This window comes from Cinclus cinclus, chromosome 5, assembly GCF_963662255.1.
Source record: "Cinclus cinclus chromosome 5, bCinCin1.1, whole genome shotgun sequence".
NCBI lineage: Eukaryota > Metazoa > Chordata > Aves > Passeriformes > Cinclidae > Cinclus > Cinclus cinclus.
In genome coordinates this window covers 64,311,732-64,330,966 of record NC_085050.1, presented here as the reverse complement: position 1 = coordinate 64,330,966, position 19,235 = coordinate 64,311,732, and the positions used below count along the sequence as shown (strand labels likewise).

At 44.5% G+C, this 19,235-nt stretch overlaps 1 protein-coding gene across 1 annotated transcript; it reads right to left on the bottom strand.

Annotated features, from left to right (window-relative positions):
* Window positions 1–365: 365 nt before the first annotated feature.
* Window positions 366–14,928, bottom strand: SETD7 (SET domain containing 7, histone lysine methyltransferase). Its single transcript, XM_062493948.1, has 8 exons — window positions 14,889–14,928; window positions 10,529–10,658; window positions 6,051–6,252; window positions 3,963–4,152; window positions 2,268–2,349; window positions 1,511–1,628; window positions 1,063–1,220; window positions 366–546 (listed from the first exon to the last, which is right to left on the bottom strand). Exons 1-8 carry the CDS (start codon window positions 14,926–14,928, stop codon window positions 366–368), a joined length of 1,101 nt encoding a protein of 366 aa, XP_062349932.1.
* Window positions 14,929–19,235: the final 4,307 nt, after the last annotated feature.

Here is a 19,235-nt window from a genome sequence, read left to right as displayed (position 1 = left end):
GATAGAGAGCAACACTAATTCTGCCGACTAAAAGTGAATGATACACCCATTTTAATTTCTTTCTAGTCTTTTGGCATCTTTGCATATGGTGCAAAAGCAGAAGCTACCAAAGAATACCACATCTTGTATAGAATATTAAATAATTCCTTCAGATAAGACTGGTGCAATACTAGCTAATTTTTAAATCTGCTATGAGTAACACAGTCAAACCTAGTTAGTATCCAAGGAACTTATCTCTTAACACAGAATGCAAGGTTATGATGCAACAGCATGAACAATCCCTGGTTGTCCAGTTTTCAGTACAAAGGTAGTGCATAGATCCAAGTTTCTGTTTCAGTTTGCTGAATGGAGAAGGTGCTCCCCTGTCACTTTTGCTGGGCAGCCTGGAAAGCTTTCAGTTCCAGCTGGTACCACTCTGGTGCTTCAGGCCCATTCTGCCCCACAGGGTTGTGGTCGTACCCATAAGCCACTGTCAATTCTTCATCCTTCTCCACAGCCCTGATGGTACGGATACACTTGATGGGCCCAAAACGAGGATGAACAAACCTAGGATAATAAATATCTTTGCTAGGCTTGGCTGTCAATTCATATACTCTGCCAGCTCCTTCTACAGTTCCAGAATTCACTGACTTCAGAGCAATACTGCATAATATGATATTGAATTAGCAGACTTGAGTCAACCTCACAAAGATTTAAGAACGCGAGCAAAAAATATTGATTTATCAAAGAATTGGTAGTTCAGCAAATACAGTGCAGTTCTAGACAAGCTAGGATTTAGAGAGCTGTGATTGTGCATTTTACAATCAAGAAGCAACTCAAAGTTCACGACAAAGTGAACAAGTTGCAAACTTCAACAGACTCCGTGGTGTAAGTCCCAACAGACATCAAGCACCCATCATGCTAGCCCATTTCCAACTCAGCCTAGGTGAGCAGGAACTCCTCCAGTGCCTCAGCTCTTTGCTCCCAGCCCACCTCTGGTCCCCATCCAGCTGCCCAGGGAGCCCCAGTGAGCCCAGACAGCCTGGCTGCAGCATCTACCCTGAAACACAGGGCTGTACTTACGGCTCATAGGTGCAGTTAGGAGTGAAGGAATGGTTGGCCTTATGCCCCAGCGAGGCACAGTACTTGGCAGCGTGGTTGTAGGGCTCTGGCACGTCTATAACAGTTTCATCATCCAGGGATATTGTATTTCCATTGAGGGCCCAGTCTCTGCTGTCTACCTAATTTGCAAGGCAAAAATCCGGTGTCTGTGTGGAGGGGTCAACTTTGTCAGCAGTTTGAAACCCGACATTCAAAATATATGCAAATAAAGCTTTTCATGGGTGTGCGTCATTAAAAACAACAACCCACACTTTTTAAATCTATACATAGGTGAGCATGCACTTTCTTTCAGTTAAACTCCATCATGTTAAATTAATGGTGGGAAGGCAGTGGGTGTTAGATCTTACAGTGAAAAGAAAATTTCAGGAGGAGCAATGAAAATTCAGACTGACTTTTTTCTTTTCTTTACCTCCTGGTGTGTAATTCGCACTCCGTTATAGAAGGACATCACTGTACTGGCTTCTGCTGCTATTTTTGAAAACAATCCTTCTCCAGCACTGGAAATGAGAGAGACATCCACATAAACCCTACAAGAGGAACAGCGCATGGAATTAGTGACTGGCTGCGGTTTTAATTTTCAAGAAGTACAACACTACTTGGACAAAGCCCAGTACTTCAGGTACAACAATAAATAAATAACAACAACAAAACCTAGTTGTTATTATTATTGTTATTATCAGTAGCAGTAGTATTATTTAAAACCTCTTTATGGAACTCTTTCCCTTCCTCTCTTCCACATGTTCTCTCTATTTTGTCAAAACTGAGATTTGGTTGGAAGTTTGGGCTGACTTGGATTTTTTTTTTTTTTTTTAAAGTGCCAATCTACTATTGCTCCACAACGATGGCTTCAATTCAGGAACACCCTCAATAACGTATCAGAACCCCTGAAGTCCCCGCCAAGCTGGGGCTGCTGTATGTGTACATGCACTGAGGAGCAAGAGCTCTCAAGGTGATGCACCACATCTTCGAGTACTCAATGCAAATTAAAGCAAGTTATTTAGGTATTTCAGAGGATCAAAAAGCACCTACACTTGAGGTACACACAGGGCTTCCATTTTACAGACCTTTACACATCTTTCAAGTTTTAGATGAGAAAAGGTTTTTACAAAATTAGGCCCTAAACAGATAACAGTAAAGAAATATGGGGAGAATAAAAAAAAGTTTACCTCTCTGATTCGTAAGGATCAGGAAGAAGGGCATTTGTAGAAATGCAGGATGAAGTAGACTTGTCAAAACTGTATACTGGGCCTAAAATAATCAGAAATCAACGAAGAAAATAAACTAATTGGCAGTGCTGAGAGTATGCAATCCTTAATCAAGACATTAAAAATTAGATGTTAATGGCTGCAAAAAATGTTACACTTCCAAAAAAAGATATTAAACAGAACTGCACCTGTAAAAAAAGCCTTAAGTGAGATAATGCTTCTTGATTATTTTTCCCCCTCAACATTCTAGAGCAACAGTTCTAACACAAAAACGTTCTTCAAACTGCCAACTTGTAGAGGAGGACTGGATACTCTCCCAAAACTGACCTTCCTACTGCCTCTAAATGTAACTTAAAAGTAAAGCAAAATTTAGATGGGATATATTCAATAGCTCATTTTAAAAATTCACAAAAAACCCCAAAAACTCGATTACTTCAAATATGAAATATGAAATATTTTCTAGTCCAAATTCTGAAGAGACTTCAGCCAGAAAATAACATTTAATAATCAGAAAGCACTCTTGCTACAGTCCTTTATTTTTTGCCATTAACAAGCAACTCAGTGGCACAACTCTAATTATATTCTTACATCCCTCTCCAAAATGCCAGAAGACTATCCTGGACATAGATTAAGAAGAAGGTGGAAATAAGATGGGAAAAAAACCCACAGAAGAGAATACTACCAAGTTTGATGTAAGACCTTTTCCCCTGGAGTCCAGGCATCTGTTCTGGCTGATGGCAGCTTCTTCCTGAGTGTAACTTTATCCCACTTACAAAGCAAGTTTTAAGTTAAATTAAATTTTGAATTGCTATCATAACTGAGCGATTCAAAAAATAAACTCACAGGCATTTGCTTGTCAATACCTTCTCACTGAGCTTTATGTGCCTATTTCATATCAAGTGAGACAATTTTTTGCTAGCAGAGCAATAAATGCATTAGCACAGTTCCCACTTGTTACTGCAGCTTAAGGCACACTCCTCCAAAACATTACATACACCTCAGAACAACAAATTCACTCCAGGACTAAAGGTTCAAGGGTTCAAGCCACTGGAGAAGGCACCACCCTACTACCCCTATGCACTTCCCAGCCACTTTCTGTCAGCAGGACCAGACACACTGAAGGGTGCTGGTGAATCAGACCATTACACAACAACTGAATCTGGTTCACTAATTCCAGTCTCAGCCCAGCAATGCAAATGCCAGAACATTCACATTGCAAACACTGACGTGCACAAACCCAGCTGACAGAGCTACAACCAAACCAGAGCCTCCCTCTCCTCTTGCAGTTACTTCACTGGGAGAAGCACTGCAGCTGTGCTGCAGCTGTTCCACCATTATCAGGGTGAGTGGAGCAGGATTTTCACCTGGCACAGAGGGCAGCAGGGTGTATGATAAGCAGGACTGTGCCCATGAGCACAGGGGTGAGACAAGGGCTATGAAATGCAGCTGGGCAGGACCACGCAGGGGGCACTTGCCATCTGCTCCCAGGACAAAGCCCACCTTCCTCTCTGCCCAGCTCTGTGACTTGGAGAAAGGGCCCTTCACTAACAGCCTGTGCCATCACAGCCAGGCTCCAGTGAAGAACATCACAGGAACCAAGCTGTCTGCAGCAAAGGGCTGGTAGCAGGAATACAAGTTTGTGTTAGCTGAACTTACTGCCTGGTACTACTTCAAACTGAGGTTTCCCATCCTCAACAGCTGTCAGAGTTGCCAGTTTTGCTTCTATCATTTCTCCATCTATGAATCTTCCAGAATATGCTGTCTTTCCATCAGGATACACATAGGCTATTTTCTCTCCAGTCATCTCCCCATCTTCATTCACTTCTCCCACAAGGCTGCCTCCATCCTGAGAGCACAGGCAAGAAAGAAAAGGCAAAGCATTTAGTTATAGTTTACTATCCTTGATGCCCAAGATCTTTGGCTTTTTATATTTTTCATGCATTTGTAGCTTTGTAGATTGCAAATGTGTGGCTGTACCTTCTACTACTTTTCCTATCCTTTTCTCCTACACTTAGGAACAATGAGCTAATCTCCTAAAATCTACCTAAACTATTCTTTAGTCTTAGTCCAAGAAGAATGCCAATTACAAGGATGTTCTGTTATCCAACCAGAATCTGAACCTGACCTAACAAAAATGGGGTAAAAGAAGCCTATGGACTGCTTCCAGTGGGGCAGAACCCAAGGAATTATTACCTAATCAACTAACCTTTTAACTGGACAATACATGATAGTTATACTAATCAACAAACCTTAGAAAATGGTGAATTTGCTGGACCACATGTGGTTTCCACCATAGTGAGGAGGGAACATTTCTGCCTTCCTTGGCAGACACCTGTCTTTCAAACCTAGACACTACTTCAGGCATTTATTTCAAAGAAGACAAGGAAGCATCTCCAAATAACATCCTGGAGCAAGACCAGCAGGTGTATTGTGGAAACAAACTGATTTATACCAAGACCACAGTGCACAGGCTCTATTTCAAAGAGAGACACCATTTTTTTTCAATTCCAAGGATGAAAGAGTTTCAAGAATGCTGTAATAGATAACAGTGAACCTTAAGTCTGGGGAAAAAACATAGTGCACATAGCATCCTGCACAGAGTCATGAGGAAACAATTGGTTCCACGGCAAAGGAGTTTTTTGGAACACCTTGTATCCTTCAGTCTGGCAAGACAATAATGATAAACAACCCCTAATTACCCACACTTCCAAAAGGTAGAGCAACACTTTGTCAGCTGGAAGATGAAGCAGGAGATACATGTGAAGTGAAGGGTCATCTGTGTGTATTTTATACACTAGGACTGAAAAGCTTTTGGCAGCATACACCAAGCATTTGTTGATCCTAATACGTGCTTAATGGCAACAGTGAAAACCAGTAAATAAAATGGACAGCCAGCGCTGGTAAGCATTTAGAAATCAATGTGCAACTAAAGCTTGTGCCATATGTAGCACAGAATTAGACTGGGTTTTGACCAGCAGCTTAATTACATGCAGATGTTACCCCCTTCTTGGCACAATGTAAGATTGAAAGGTTCAACTCTGCTGTGTTAAGGCTGAACAGGAATTATATTTTGTAAAATTTGCATCAAAAACCCCCTAAAAATTGTACAACAGTCATTGCCTTAACTAGCATGGTTGCAAAAGAACATAAAAATTCAAAAAGATAAAACACTGGCTTGCTTAATCAGCAAATCACTTGTCCACAACTCCACTCAGAGGCACAGCTCTCACACCAGTTACATCTGATGTGTTGGGCAAAGCCAGATTTCACAACATATCCTGCAGAAATGGAGACAAAGTCTGTCCTCCTACTTCAATAAGAACAGCAGGTTGCAGGAACGGATATGGCTTCCACACTCCTCATCTGCACCCAGCACTACAAAGTGGCAAAACTATTAGAGCTCAGCCTTCCCAAAGAGATAATGCATAAATTATTAGACATCCTGTTTGTACATCACATACAAATTATATACAAATGCACTTCCAAGAGACTGGATTTCCTGGAAGATGAAAATGGTGGAGGGCATCTTGCAGCCTCACTGAATCTCATCCACTGGGCAAACATTCAACAAGAAAATCCTTTAACTTTGTGCTGGATTATCCAAAATCAGAACGCCCAGATCTTTTACCCAGATGTCTGCGCGCCGATTTTTGGATAGCTGGGCCACGGTGGGTATTTGCTTCAGCTGGGGAGAAAAGAAAGGTACAAGAGTGTACAGCAAGGAGAGGAGGTGGTCAGGTTTACCGGGTAATAAATCCAGCAGACTCCATGTCGGATGTTGTCTTTGTACTGCCCTTTGAATATCAGGCGCCCGTCACTGTCGTACTCCTGGGCTGGGCCGTTCAGCTCTCCATCCACGTAGGTGCCATGAAGGACCACCCCATCCTCGTAGGTGTAGATTCCCTGGCCTTGCAGGGCATCATCCACGTAGTACCCCTCCAGGGTGCTGATGAAGAGAGAAAGAAAACAGCAGTGGAAAACTGTTCAGCTCTCGGGAGTGAACCCAAAGCCTCAATACACCGGAACGCCACGGTGAAAACCAGGAACTTGCTTCTATGGAGCTCCAAAGGCAGAAAACAACTTACAGCACCCTTTCACCAGGGTGTGCTGCATGGACACAGCATCACTCGTCTCAACCACATGCTTGGCATTTTCTGTGGGCTGGAATAGTCAGCAAATGGACATGCCTGGTCAAAGTAAGAGAGTAGCCTTGCTCAAGCAGGCTACTCTCACATTAGGATTTTCCACCTGCTATGTGTGGATCTTCACTGATGTGTCTCTGGAGAGATGAAACTGAGCTGCTGTACACATGAACTATGACAGGGCATGAACTGCAACCTGCCACAGTACAGCATCAACTTCCCAGCAATACACTTAGCAGCCATTTGTACAGGCCCTGCTGAAAGCAGCCATTTTTCATGTATTTCTCTTAAAAATGAAACACAGCCTGTCAAACAGAACTAGTGCTGCACTTGGATTTAAACAAAGAAACGTTCAATTTCAGCTTTATCTTGCAAACCCTTTACTATCACCATAAAAGGGTCTATTCAGATATTTCTTTCTCAGGTGAAGATTAGCATAAGGGAACACAACCTGTTTAGCTTTTACTTCAGCACACTTAGCTAACAGCCAGCTGTCAGCATACACATATTTTCACTGCATAATTCTTCTTCAGATGCAGACATCTAAGGTATAAGCGCAAACAGTGCCTGTGAGCACATGACTCTGCATGTTTTACCACACAGATTTGCAAGAGTTGTGGAAGGAATGTTTTTGTGGTTTTTATCAGAATTCACTTTCTCATTTCTAAAGCTTCATGTTCTGTTTTTACATAACTCTGGCAAGCTGGATGAGGTTTCCATGGGAAAATACATTACAGTAAAAGCCTCAGTGTACACCAGATACAAAGGATGAAGGAGCAGGAAAACTATTTTACTTTTCAGTCAAATGGGTTTCTTGGTCCAGGCTGCACAGTTAGCTATGGCACTACAGCACAGGGAATGATGAGGGAACCACCAGAAATCAGTGCCCTTATTTAACTATAAATGATGCCACTTGCCCCTCCAATTTATCACAGATCACTAGTTTGAATTCCATTGTAGTGACAACACACATAGCGTGCACATGGAGGATTACTCTTTAAAAGAAGCAGCCACCCCCAGTTTATGCAATGAAAAACACCAAAAATCCCATCTTGTTACCTTTTATTGCACTAGTTGAAGTTAAAACATTGCTGAATCATAACAGTGCTTCAGCCCTGGAAAAAAATGTACTTTCTTTTGCCATAACTCAAACTTCTATGTTTTCTCTCTAAGCTCCAGAGACCAAAAGTCCATCTCATCACTGTAAATCAAAAGAATGATACCTAAAGAAAGAAGTCTGTGTCCTTCCAGCTCACCTAAAAAGTCAGATTCAGAAACTTTTATGCTATTCATGGTTTCTGAGTTATTTCCACCCTGCTCCTCACTTCACTTTTTTTAAGCTCTCAAGGTATGGTGTCTGCAGCCAGACACTAACTGCAACTAAGACTTGACCAGCACAAAGATGAATAAATAGCTTCTGTGTCTTCCATAAGCAAAACCTCTTTAATACAAACCCTGAACTAGCCTGTATTTCTCTGGTTTGCTTCTCAGATGATCATACTTCTGACAATGTAAATTCCACCAAAGTCAAGACTGACCAGATGTACCGTCTTCTCATTATCCACTATGCCTGGAAGGGATTGAAGATACTCCTTATCTAAAAATGAGACCAGTTATATGAATTGGGGGTAAAAATTACTCCAAATCTTACACCAATATCCTTCCAGGGATTAAGCAATAGGATTAAGTAATATCGATGGAGACCAATCTATTTATCTCTTGCTCCCTCTGTATGGGAACATGGAAAACTTTTTCCCTAAAAATAAAAGAATATTTTTCTACTGTGTTCTGGGAGATGTCAGTTTACAGGAGTTTCCAATTAGGGAAGAAGGGCAGCTGCTGATCTGTGCCAAGCATGGCTCTCATGCCTGCCTTTATAGTGCAAAGTGTTCTGCAAAGTACACTCCAGAACCACTGGCACCAAAGAAAGCTCAAGTCCACAGTCCAAAACAGGGAGTACGCCAGAGGTGAAACTTCTCTTTCTTAAAGAATATGCTGCTATTTGTTGCATTTTCTTGAAGGGGAAGGAAAAAAACTGATATTTCATTCCAGGTTTCCATTCCCTCAAATAATCAACAGGAAGGGGGCAGCTATTCCAGTAAAGGGAGAAGTTTCCTTGACCAAACAAGGCAGCCAGTCCTATTCCCCAACACTCAAAAAATGAGAATGCTTACACTGCAGCCAGTCCTGCATTTGACAGGACTCAGCTGCTCCCCAACAACAGAGGTACAGCAGCACAGCTGTCAGCTTTTACTCAGCAGCCTGCCAGGGAAACACACCCACGAGTGCTGAAACCAGCTAGCTCACTGCACAGGATTCTGCAAAGGGAGAGCTGTTTTGAGACATTTTTGATATTTATTGCTCATCTTCATGAGCACTCAGCCTTGCCCATAGCACACTTAATTGAAATAGCATGTCCTGTTTTATGCCAGGTTATTCTTACAACATGCCATGATTCCTGAACCATCCATTTCAGAAATCAACTTAGTCTTGCTAGCTGGGCATAGCTAGCTAAATGACATCTTCAGCAATTAGCTACTGCTCAGTTAAGGCTGCTTTAGCTAAATTAAAATATATAATAGTTAATGAAAAGATCCCATCTTCCAAAACCACACTGCAGACTATTTTTACATATTTTCATTTTGCTAGTTCCTAAAGTCATCAGTGGCCAGGTATTCCAGTTTTTTAAGGGTTAGGAAAATCTAGACAAAAAAAAAAAAGAGAAGAATTTGCAACACTTAAATGTACTTGCAACACTTTCTGTATTGTACATTGCAGTACAGAAAAGGCTCAGCAGCAACCTGACTCTTCTCACTAGATGCTGCCTGTACCCTGGACTACATGGAGAAGCAGCCCTACAAACAAAATAGCAGGTCAGTTCCTCTGGCTGTACAATCAGCAACTACTCTGCTGAGCACATCCACTAGCACAGAAATATTATGTGCATGTGTCCATAGTGACTCTGTCTAACAACTTAAACCAAAACTATTTTAGAAAACTCAACTGCTGGGCAGTACTGATTTTCAGTTACTCAGGAAAGATTTAATAAGACCATTACCAACAACAGTAAGGATTTTTCTTCAAGCTTAGAGGCCTAATCACTTTCTACATAACTGAATAAATATATTATCTTTCTCATGAAAAGAAACCCCACAATCCCCAGTATGAAGCAAATGCAAAGGCAAGTAGGGACAAGGAGCTGACTCACTGAGACAGCACAATACCTCTGCTCCTGCTCAGACTTTTGCTGAGCAGGAAGAGAGCATACCCAGCACAACTGTCAGTTTAACAGCCTCTATTCAGAGTGTCACCAACAGCTGCAAATCCATGAAGAATCGTGTCCTTTTATACATTTGCTGCTCCCTCGGAGGAAGTTCTGAGCAACTGCAGACAGGAATGCTGCAGTGGTGGTGGGGGAAGACTTACTAGGTGTTCATAATAAGGATCAGAGACGAAATCACATGCACAGGCACAGACTAGCCTGATTTCACTGTCTTAATTGCCAATGAAAAGAAGGGAAATTAGAGGGGCTTTTCTGAAATCAAATCAGGCCACAAGCAACTTGCACAGGATTAACTAGACTTGCTAACAAACCTGTATTTAACTCAGTCCTCTGATAAACAATCTGACAAAGCAGAAGGAGAACTGCTCTGTCAAGGTTCTATGTCTGTGTGTGTGGGCTGGCACAGGGAGCTCCTGGTCCAGTTGCACTCTGTGCAGCTCTATAAGGCAAAGAAGTCCACCTGAAGTAATGAACTTTGATGTCCAAGTCATTGTCAGCATGGTTTTCAATAGTTTTGACCACGTCCCATTTCTTATAAGTTTTAATCAGCTCATAACACTACAGTGCTGAAAGAGCTCACACCACTGCATTCTTCCTCCAGGAAACAACTACAGGAACCTCATTACACACAAAGCCATCACAAGAATGGCTACAGCAGCAGCAAATGTTTCAGCTACAGCTTTTAATGAAAAATCTTATCCAGAAACTCAGCAGTATACAATCAATGTTGATTAGTTTTGCATTGCTACGAGGAGAAGGAAGAATACAGAAGAAAAAAAAAATCACTCAGAGTGTACCTTCCATCAAAAAAGAAGAATTTGCCGCGGCCATTCTTTTCTCCATGCACAAAATTTCCCTCAAATCTGTCTGTTGATGAATAGGTTACTGTACAGAATCCATGTGGCAGCCCATCATCATCTAGATGCCCTGAAATAAAATCCAAAGAGCAACAGAACACATTAGTTATACAAGATTTTAAACCTGCTCTCATTATGTAGCTGCTTGAAATGCAGCAGCTCCCTAGTACAAAACAGTAATTCAGATCACTGCTGTTAGGAATGATCTGACTTTCTGTAGAACTGAAGTTTGTACTTGTGTAACACACAGCTTAAAATAAAAATAAAAGAGAAGGATAAAAGAAAAGGGATGAGAGACGGGAGAGAGAAGAGAATAATAAGCAAAACTAGTTTTTGAAAGAAGCAAGGTTTTATATTATTCTAACTCATATTAATATATATATTCAAAAGTATAATAATTATTTATCTAAAACATGTATTTCTTGGTGAGAACAGGGTAAGAAACAGTTTGATTTTTTTCTTTTGATAAACACATGCCTTATAATGTGGGTGTGCCATGGTACAGCTGCATTCACAGGAATTTAAAGAAACAAAAGTATGTAATACCTATAATGCTGTGCCCTTGCAGAATGTCAGTCAACATGGTATTTAATATTTAAATGCTGTTCTCCAAAGCCTTTCTGATGTGTTCACTCTATATCCACCCATAGCCATATCAGTTTTCCCTATTACAGCTGTTGCACAGAGAAAGCAGAGACAACACACTTGGATCCTCACCTGCCTGGTTTGTGTTCTACTGAATATAAATGGCCAGCTCTATTAAGTTAAAGCATAATAAGGCTCCTATTGCATCTCTAACTGCCTCTTCAAAGCCAAAGGACAATGACAGAGAAGTGTTCTAAATGATGGTTATTGCCTGGTTTAGCTTTGTGAGCTCTGGCTGCAGACCTCAGCAGGGCTGCTCTCAGTACAGGGACACACCTGAGTGGATGCTACAGCTCCCACAGTGACATTTTACCCGGTATAAATTTTGCATGAAAACTATCAAATAAATAACAGCTAGCCTGTATTTATGTTCTTCCATGCTTCTAACTAAAACATTACCTCTGATTCCCCCCCAGTTTCCTGGTGATGCATGCACAACCTATTAGAGATGAGAGATAGTGTATGCATCTACTTCTTCAGGCTTTGGGTCAAACTCTTCCCTGACCAAATCTGCCCTAAACTGAAAGGCTCGTCACACATATGGAAAGGCAGAAACAAACTTCAGTGTGAGAGGGACTGATTTACAACCCAGGCTGATGCAGGCGACAAGAGGCACTTCAGTACTACCAGCCCTTCAGTCTGGTGCTCAGAGAGGGAAGCAGCTGTGCAGACTTTGAGTATGGAAATGCCCCTAGAAAGGTGTACAGGAGAAAGCAACAGCAAGGCATCTGAACTCATCCAAGAGCCAGGATTCCCTCCCTCACCCTTCCCCTGCATGCTCCACCAAGTTTCTCTCACACCTGCACAAAACTGTGCTCTCACTTCAAGTTCCTAGTCCAAACTAGACTGAAAACAGAAGTTTAAGCCAGTAAAACCAATCAGACACTGCTTATCAGTTCCAAGTGAGAGAACTAATAGAGTAAAAAGAGCAAAGGGTGGAAGGAAAAAAGCTCTATCACTAAAGGCTTTCAATTAATTTGAAGATTTAAACAGAGGCTGCTCTTTCCAAAAAGAAGAAAGGCTTTTTGCCCTCCCATTCTGTCAGAACACCTCTTTTTTGCAGAAAGAACAAGTTTAAGCTAAATTCAACCATTCTTATTAAATGGTTAAATAACCAATAAATTAATGACCAATTTAACTAAAAGGTCAGTAACATTTCTGATGTGGACACCTCTTTTAGACCAAAAACTATGTCAACATTTATAGTTTTAATTAAAAGCCTTTAAAAATAAGTTTTATCAATACAGAAGGGTACACTGGTGTAAGCTAACAAACCCTAAACAACACAATACCAGTTTCCCTGTCACTATAGGGGCAAAACTTTTATAAAACACTCAGACTAAAAAAAGTACAGTGATAATATTGGTACATCATGCTATTTACAAAATATACCCAAAGCAACAACAACAACAACAAAAAACCCTTGCAATTTTATTCTCTGTGACTATTCAGCTTTGTCAAGATTTTGCTGGAATGTAAAGCCCAACACAAAGGCTGCCATGCTTGTACAGAGAACACACATCAGGACTTTTGCACAGTAGGAAACAGACTACCTCAGAGATTTAAATGGTCAGCTTTGATCCAATGGCCTCTATACAGGGTCTTAATCTCAGCCACAATACAAAGAATCCAATTATTCTAATGTGCTAGAAGTTTCCCTTTACCAAAAAAAAAAAAAAAATAAACCCATGCCCCCACCACTACAAGAAAATAAGTCTCTCTTAGTCAACAACATGGAATAAAACACATTTTCAAGTTTCATGACAAAAATCCAACTTTTTTTTTCTGTATGGCTGATGCCTTTGGCTCCAATTCTGTTTCAGATTAAGTCAACTGAAAAAAATCCTCATTATTTCATAGGGAGCAGTGTGTTCCACTTCTCTTTCTCACCATTCTATTCCATTAGCAAAAATATCCCCCAAAATGTCTAAACATATTTTTAAATTATTGTAAAACCTCACTTTTGTTGCTTCATTAAGGATCTCCCAAGATTTCCTCTTAAGCTCAGACTATGAACTTTTCAAGAAAAAGAACTACCCTAAGAGGGGCTAGTTCACAATGGAGTCACTTACTGAAACCACTGATGTACACAAATCAAAGATAAAAGCCCTTTACTGTCAGTATCACTATTACTTAACAGATGACATACAACGTGCATCATCAATAAAAGATTCTGGCCACAAAGGTGCCAGACAGATGTTTGGGGAGATAACAGCAACAGCAAACCAAACTCCCCCTGCAAAAATAAAAGTGCTGATTTCTATATTTCTAACTTCCTTTGGGTAAGTGCAAAATCCTGTTCACCCCCAAAGAGCATCCTGCTTCTGTCTCGCTCAGAAAAACCCCAACGTCCATACACACTGCTGAATAAAAGATGCTTTAAAGATTTGCTTCCTTAGCCTATGGAGAGGCCAAACAAATCCAGGATGCAGCAGAACACTTTATCTGTGATATAAGGATGGAGACTATGACTCCTTGCCTCATACAACTGCGACCCACAGGTTTGAGGAGCCGGGAGGAAAGGAGCAGCACATCCATAGCGGAGCCTCGCTCCCCTCGCACCCATGTGCTACACAACAAAGCTTTTCTCTGGCTCCCACAGCACACACCTGGACAGTAAATCCAACTCGAGCAGCAGCTGCTCAGCTCAGCCCAGCTCACATCTTCTGTCAGGATAATGCACCTTCCCCGGAGCAACTCGCTCTGAGGCCTAATCCTTCTGCCACAGGAGACACCCGGCCCAGGGCGAACACGGGCATCTTGGGCAGCTCCCTGCTCCCTGTCCCAACAACTGAACACCCTGGATTGCTCTTCCCGACAGGTCCCTCTGCTAGGAATCTCTGGGGAGCCGGTGATTTCCCACAGAGATGCCATGCTTTGTTTCCCTGCTCCGTTTCCCTGCTCCCAGACACCTCAGGGGATGACAGCGTGCTGGGGAGCTGCATCCCTGCCTGCTAAGGTTTCCCATCTTCCAGAGGACATGTTTAGAGCTCCAGCTGGGTTTAGAGCTCTTCAGGGATTAGCTATCCATACGTGAGAGGTGAACTGCACACAGAGGGTGTGTATTAGCTGCAAGGTGGACCACCCCCTCCCACAGGGATCGCTCCAGCCCTGCTGGCCATGGATATGGCAACAGCGTCTTCTTGGAGCCGCTCTTTTCTGTCCCTTCTCCATCCGCACGTATGCGACTGCAAGCCCCGGCTCCCCGTGCTTTCCCCAAGAATGGGCATCCCCATGTCCCTGAGCCGCCGGGGGAAGGAGCGGGCACCGGCCGCACCGCCCAAGGAGTGCGGGCTGCAGGCCACCGCCCGCACGGGGGCACAGCAGCGGCAGAAAACCACGGTCGTGACTTATTTTTGACAGTAAGAGCTCAGCAGCCGCCATCCCGGCTTCCGGGGTGCGGGGCCTCCCGCCGTGGCCGGAGCGCTCGGAAGGCACCCAAGGCGCCCGCACCCAGCGCGGCCCCGGCTGCCCCCGGCCGAACCCGCCACGTGCGCGGCCCCGGCCCGTTCGTTGCATAAGCCCACTGATGTCATGCGCTACGCCCGACCCCGGCCGCCCAGCTCCGGCCGCCGCCGCCGCCCCGCGACCCCACAGCCCCTGCAGCAGCGCCCGGCGCCGGCGGGCCCCGCTCCCCGAGCCGTGGCACACGCACCTTCCACGATCTCCTCCAGCGTCTCCTCGTCGCTGTCCATGGCGGCGGCGGCGGGCGCGGGCGAGGCGCAGCCGCGGTACCGGGGACGGGCGCGCGCGCGCCCCACGCCCCGCCTCCGGCACGCTCCCGGGGGAGGGGCCTGGCCCCGCCCTCAGGGCGGGTCCGAGCGCGCCCCCGGCGGCCGAGGTGGCTCCGCCGCTGAGGGCAGTGGTGGGCGGGGGGGGGGAAATGCGCATTGGGCCGGGCTGTGCGTGCCCGCAGTCGGTACCGCTGGTCCTCAAGCGCGTTCCGTGCTGCCCATCCCTCGGCCCGCTGAGCCCCACTGGCGTTGCTGCAGTTCACCTCACAAAGCCGGAGGGTCCCCGGCAGCTCCAGGACACCTCCTCTCCCTTCCCGCTGACCTGCTGCTCTTACTACGGAATCACGGAATATGCGGAGTTGGAAGGGATCCCTTAGGATCATCGAGTCCAGCTCCTGGGCCTGTACAGCAACACCCCATGAATCCCACCCTGTTCCTGAGAGCCCTGTACAAACACTTCTTGAACTCTGTCACGCTCGGTGCTGTGACACTTCCCTGGGGAGCCTGTTCAACCTGCTCAGCCACTCTCTGGATGGAGAACCTGCTCCTGACATCCATCCTAAAACTCCCCTGACACAGCTTCAGGCTGTTCCCTCTGGTCCCATCCCTGCTCACTGGAGAGAAGAGATCAGTGCCTGTCCTGCTGCTTCCCCTCCTGATGAAGTGATAACCACACTGAGGTCTCCCCTCAGTCTCCTCCAGGCTGGACAAACCAAGTGACCTCAGCCACTCCTCACAGCTTCCCCTCAAGGCCCTTCACCATCCTCACGGCCTCCTTTGGACCCTCTCTAATGGCTTCATGTCTTTTTTATATTGTGGCACCCCAAACTGCCCCCAGCACTGGAGGTGAGGCTGCCCCAGTGCAGAGCAGAGCAGGACAATCCCTCCCTTGCCCAGCTGGCCGTGCTGTCCCTGATGTCCCCAGGACAGGGTTGCCCTCCTGGCTGCCAGGGCACTGCTGACTCACATGGAACTTTCCATCGAGCAGGACCCCCAGGTCCCTTTGCACAGCGCTGCTCTCCAGCCTCTCCTTCCCCAGTCTGTCCGTACATCCAGGGTTGACCCATCCCAGGGGCAGAATATGTCTGTCCACTTGTTAAACTTCCTAAACTTTGTGCCTGACCCATAAGCCAGTTGCTCACTCATGGCATAACACGGTTATCTAGCTGTGTGCTGGACATTTTGTCCAGAAGGACACTGTGACAGGCTATATCAAAAGCTTTGCTGAAGTCCGAAAAGGCTAGGTCTACTGGCTTTCCTAGATCCACTAGGTGGGTTACTCTGTTGTGGAAGGAAATCATGTTGGACAAGCAGGACTTCCCCTCATGGAAGGATTTAATTCACAAAACACACAGAATCACACTCTTGGATCTCAGTGTTGCAGGAAGGGTGCCAGCCCCAACCAGAGGGGGCAGTTTTGGAGCTCTTACCCAGGGGATGTATGGATGGTGCTTTGTCATCACCATGTCTCAATCTACTGCAGGGGCCTTCCTCTTCACCACAGCTTGACTCTATGCAGGCATCACCTGAAAGGAAAAGCAGAGTGTTTCTAGGTCTTCCAGACAGCTCTCTTGGGAGCACAGGTGTCCCCATCCTACTGGAGGTGACCTAGACAGGGCTCTGTGATGAGAGACTGATGGAATGAGGCTTCTTCAGCCTAGAGAAGAAACAGCTTCATGGGGACCCAGCAGTAGCCCACCAGCACTTACAGCAGTGCTACCATGAAAACAGGCTCTTCACGGTGCTCCACAAGGAGGACAAAAGACAGTGGGCATGACTGAAAACATGACACAAGACATGACATACAGAGAAATTTGCTCCAAGAAAAGTGAAGCAGCACAGCAGATTGTCCAGAGAGGTCCCGGAGTCTCCAACTTTAGGGGCATTTAAAGACTGACCCATTAAAGCCCTAAGAAGCCCGGCCTGACCTCAGCGCTGCCCCTGCTGTAAGCAGCAGGCTGTAATAGGGATCTCTGGCAGTCCCTTCCCACCTGAAGGTCTCAGTAAGTCTATGCTGAGTCAGCCACGTGCTGCCAGGCAGTGCTGCTCAAGACAGGGACACATCCCACCAGGAAAACAGGACAGCTACAACTTAACTAAGCAAAATAATTAGTTATGTCTGCAGAAAGAGAGTCTAGAAACCTTTGAACTAGAATAATGAGGTTAGCATTTGACCTAATTTATATGAGAAGTTATTAATCTTGAGATCTTTGGCAAGGATTTGATTTTTACAAAAAGGTCGAGCAGAACAGAAGAGCTTGTATCATAGGTGATTAATTTAACTAAAGAACAGTCACTTTTGCTTTTTAGGAGGGAAGACTTGTGGTTTAAAGCCCACATACTTGAAACAAACTCTGATCTCAAACCTCTGAAAATGAAAGAGTAAATACTGAGCACAGTAGGAACCTCTATGCAAAGTACCTGTTTTGTTTCAGTAATTGTGAGTCCCTGAAGAGACGAATTCATAATCAGCACATACATAGTGTTGGAGTTATCAGAGATGATGTGCTTAAGATATGAACATTACTAGTAGTCAGAAATGAGATGAGGCTGTGGGGCTGGAGCTGAAGTAGGCATCCCTTTTACTGGAAGACAACAAGAGTTCAGAGAATACAATAGCAAGCAAGGAAAAGGGCATGCTGTGACCTACACACACAAAGTGCGGACCAGCAGAACCTTTAAACATGGTGGTGTGGTGAGCACTGATTGGGATACGAGGCAGCAGCATTCACACTAAATGCACACCTTTCAACCGAATGCCCACCAAAATCGGACAGGAAAAACGCTGAAGTTGCAAGTTCTCCAAATACAAGAAATCCCCCCTGCAGGTGCAATATGCCCAGCTCTGTGCACAAGTTCTTCTCTTGCCTTTATCTGCATTACCACATACTCTTCTTTCCGAGGGTCCATGCCTTGCTGTATGATTATAATGCTGCCTTTCTGCCCTGATCATTCCACATGCAGCTCAGGCCTTGCTCATTTCATTTCCTACCCTCCACTGCATGCAAGGGTGACAGTGGTGAGACCTTCCCTCTCCATGGCACCCAGCTTCCTCCCACATTAATTAACATATTTTTGCAGCAGTGATGGCACTAGGCATGTTATCCTGTCTGCACAGGGGAACTAACAGGCTTGGGCTGCAGCTATTAAAGTGTCTGGCAAATATCAAGTGCCAGATTCTTGTCAAAAGTTCTTAGCATTACACAGCAGCTCACATGTTCAAAGTGTAATTTGCATTAACTCCAAACACAGCTCTAAGAACAGCAGAGCAACCCTAAATGAAAGTAATGGCAAACACACCACTTTAGAATTTCATGTTGGATATTAAGAAACGAGGGAAAGTTTAACATCGAACTAGGAAAAGCCCACCCACCCACTTCCCAAAGCCAGGCTGCTGCAGGAGAGCTCAGCCATCTGCTGAGCTATTCCCTAGTGCCCCTTGTGGAGTGGAAAACAAGTGGCCACCAGCTGCCAACAGTTTGGTTCAGCCATTGTGCCCACCTTGGGAGCAATCCCTAGCAAACTCTTAGTAGGCTGCAGTGTTTAGGGGTCTGATGATTTCAGATTTGGCAGACTGCAGAGGCACCTCTGGGCTGGTGTTCAGCTTTATTAACTGTCTAAACAGGCAAGCAGATGTCTTGGGGCTCACAGTGTGTCTTCACATCATTAGGCATTGTTCAAGCTTCTTTTAGCTACTAGGACTGGTTGCAGCTGCTAGGACTGGTTGCCTCTTTTATTTTCATCTAAACAGGGGCTTGTTCTCCTCAAACATTAACTCCACATCCAACAGTCTAATGGTATTATTGTTTATGCAATCCCTTGCCCTTCCTATCATTTAATGACAACCTCTGTGAGGAACAAAACACCCTAAATCTCCCTGCACTACTCTGACTTTGTTAAGGATCCTCTGGCAACAAGCTCATAATGAAAGAGAGCAGTAAAACACGCAGAAAAATGTGGTGAGATTTGACATGCAATTTCTGTCCCCTTACTTCCTTTGTAATTTGGCTTAGAAGAGCATTTTCTTTAAACGTAAGTTCCTAAGATTTCTAAATAAAACAACAAAAAAGTATCACACTCAATCCCAGCTGTGCTCTTTAGGTTACAGAATTAATCAAGGGACTGCTGGCACCACATTGTCACCCATGGGAATGAGATGGCTGGGCAAGATGTGACTGCTCTCCAAAGGGCTGTTGGAGCTGCTTGCTCAAAGCAGCTAGAGTATCCAGAAATTTGGCATCTCTGAGGTTTTGGAAGATTTTTGTTGG

Bases quoted from the DNA above. Each gene is read 5' to 3' on its own strand.
- SETD7 (XM_062493948.1), bottom strand. From the start codon at position 14,928: ATGGACAGCGACGAGGAGACGCTGGAGGAGATCGTGGAAG. The intron at 6,253-10,528 runs GTACACTCTGAG...TCTCTTCATCAG, and splicing joins TTCTTCTTTTTTGATGGAAG to CACCCTGGAGGGGTACTACG. The intron at 2,350-3,962 runs GTAAGTTCAGCT...TGATTATTTTAG, and splicing joins GTTTGAAGTAGTACCAGGCA to GCCCAGTATACAGTTTTGAC.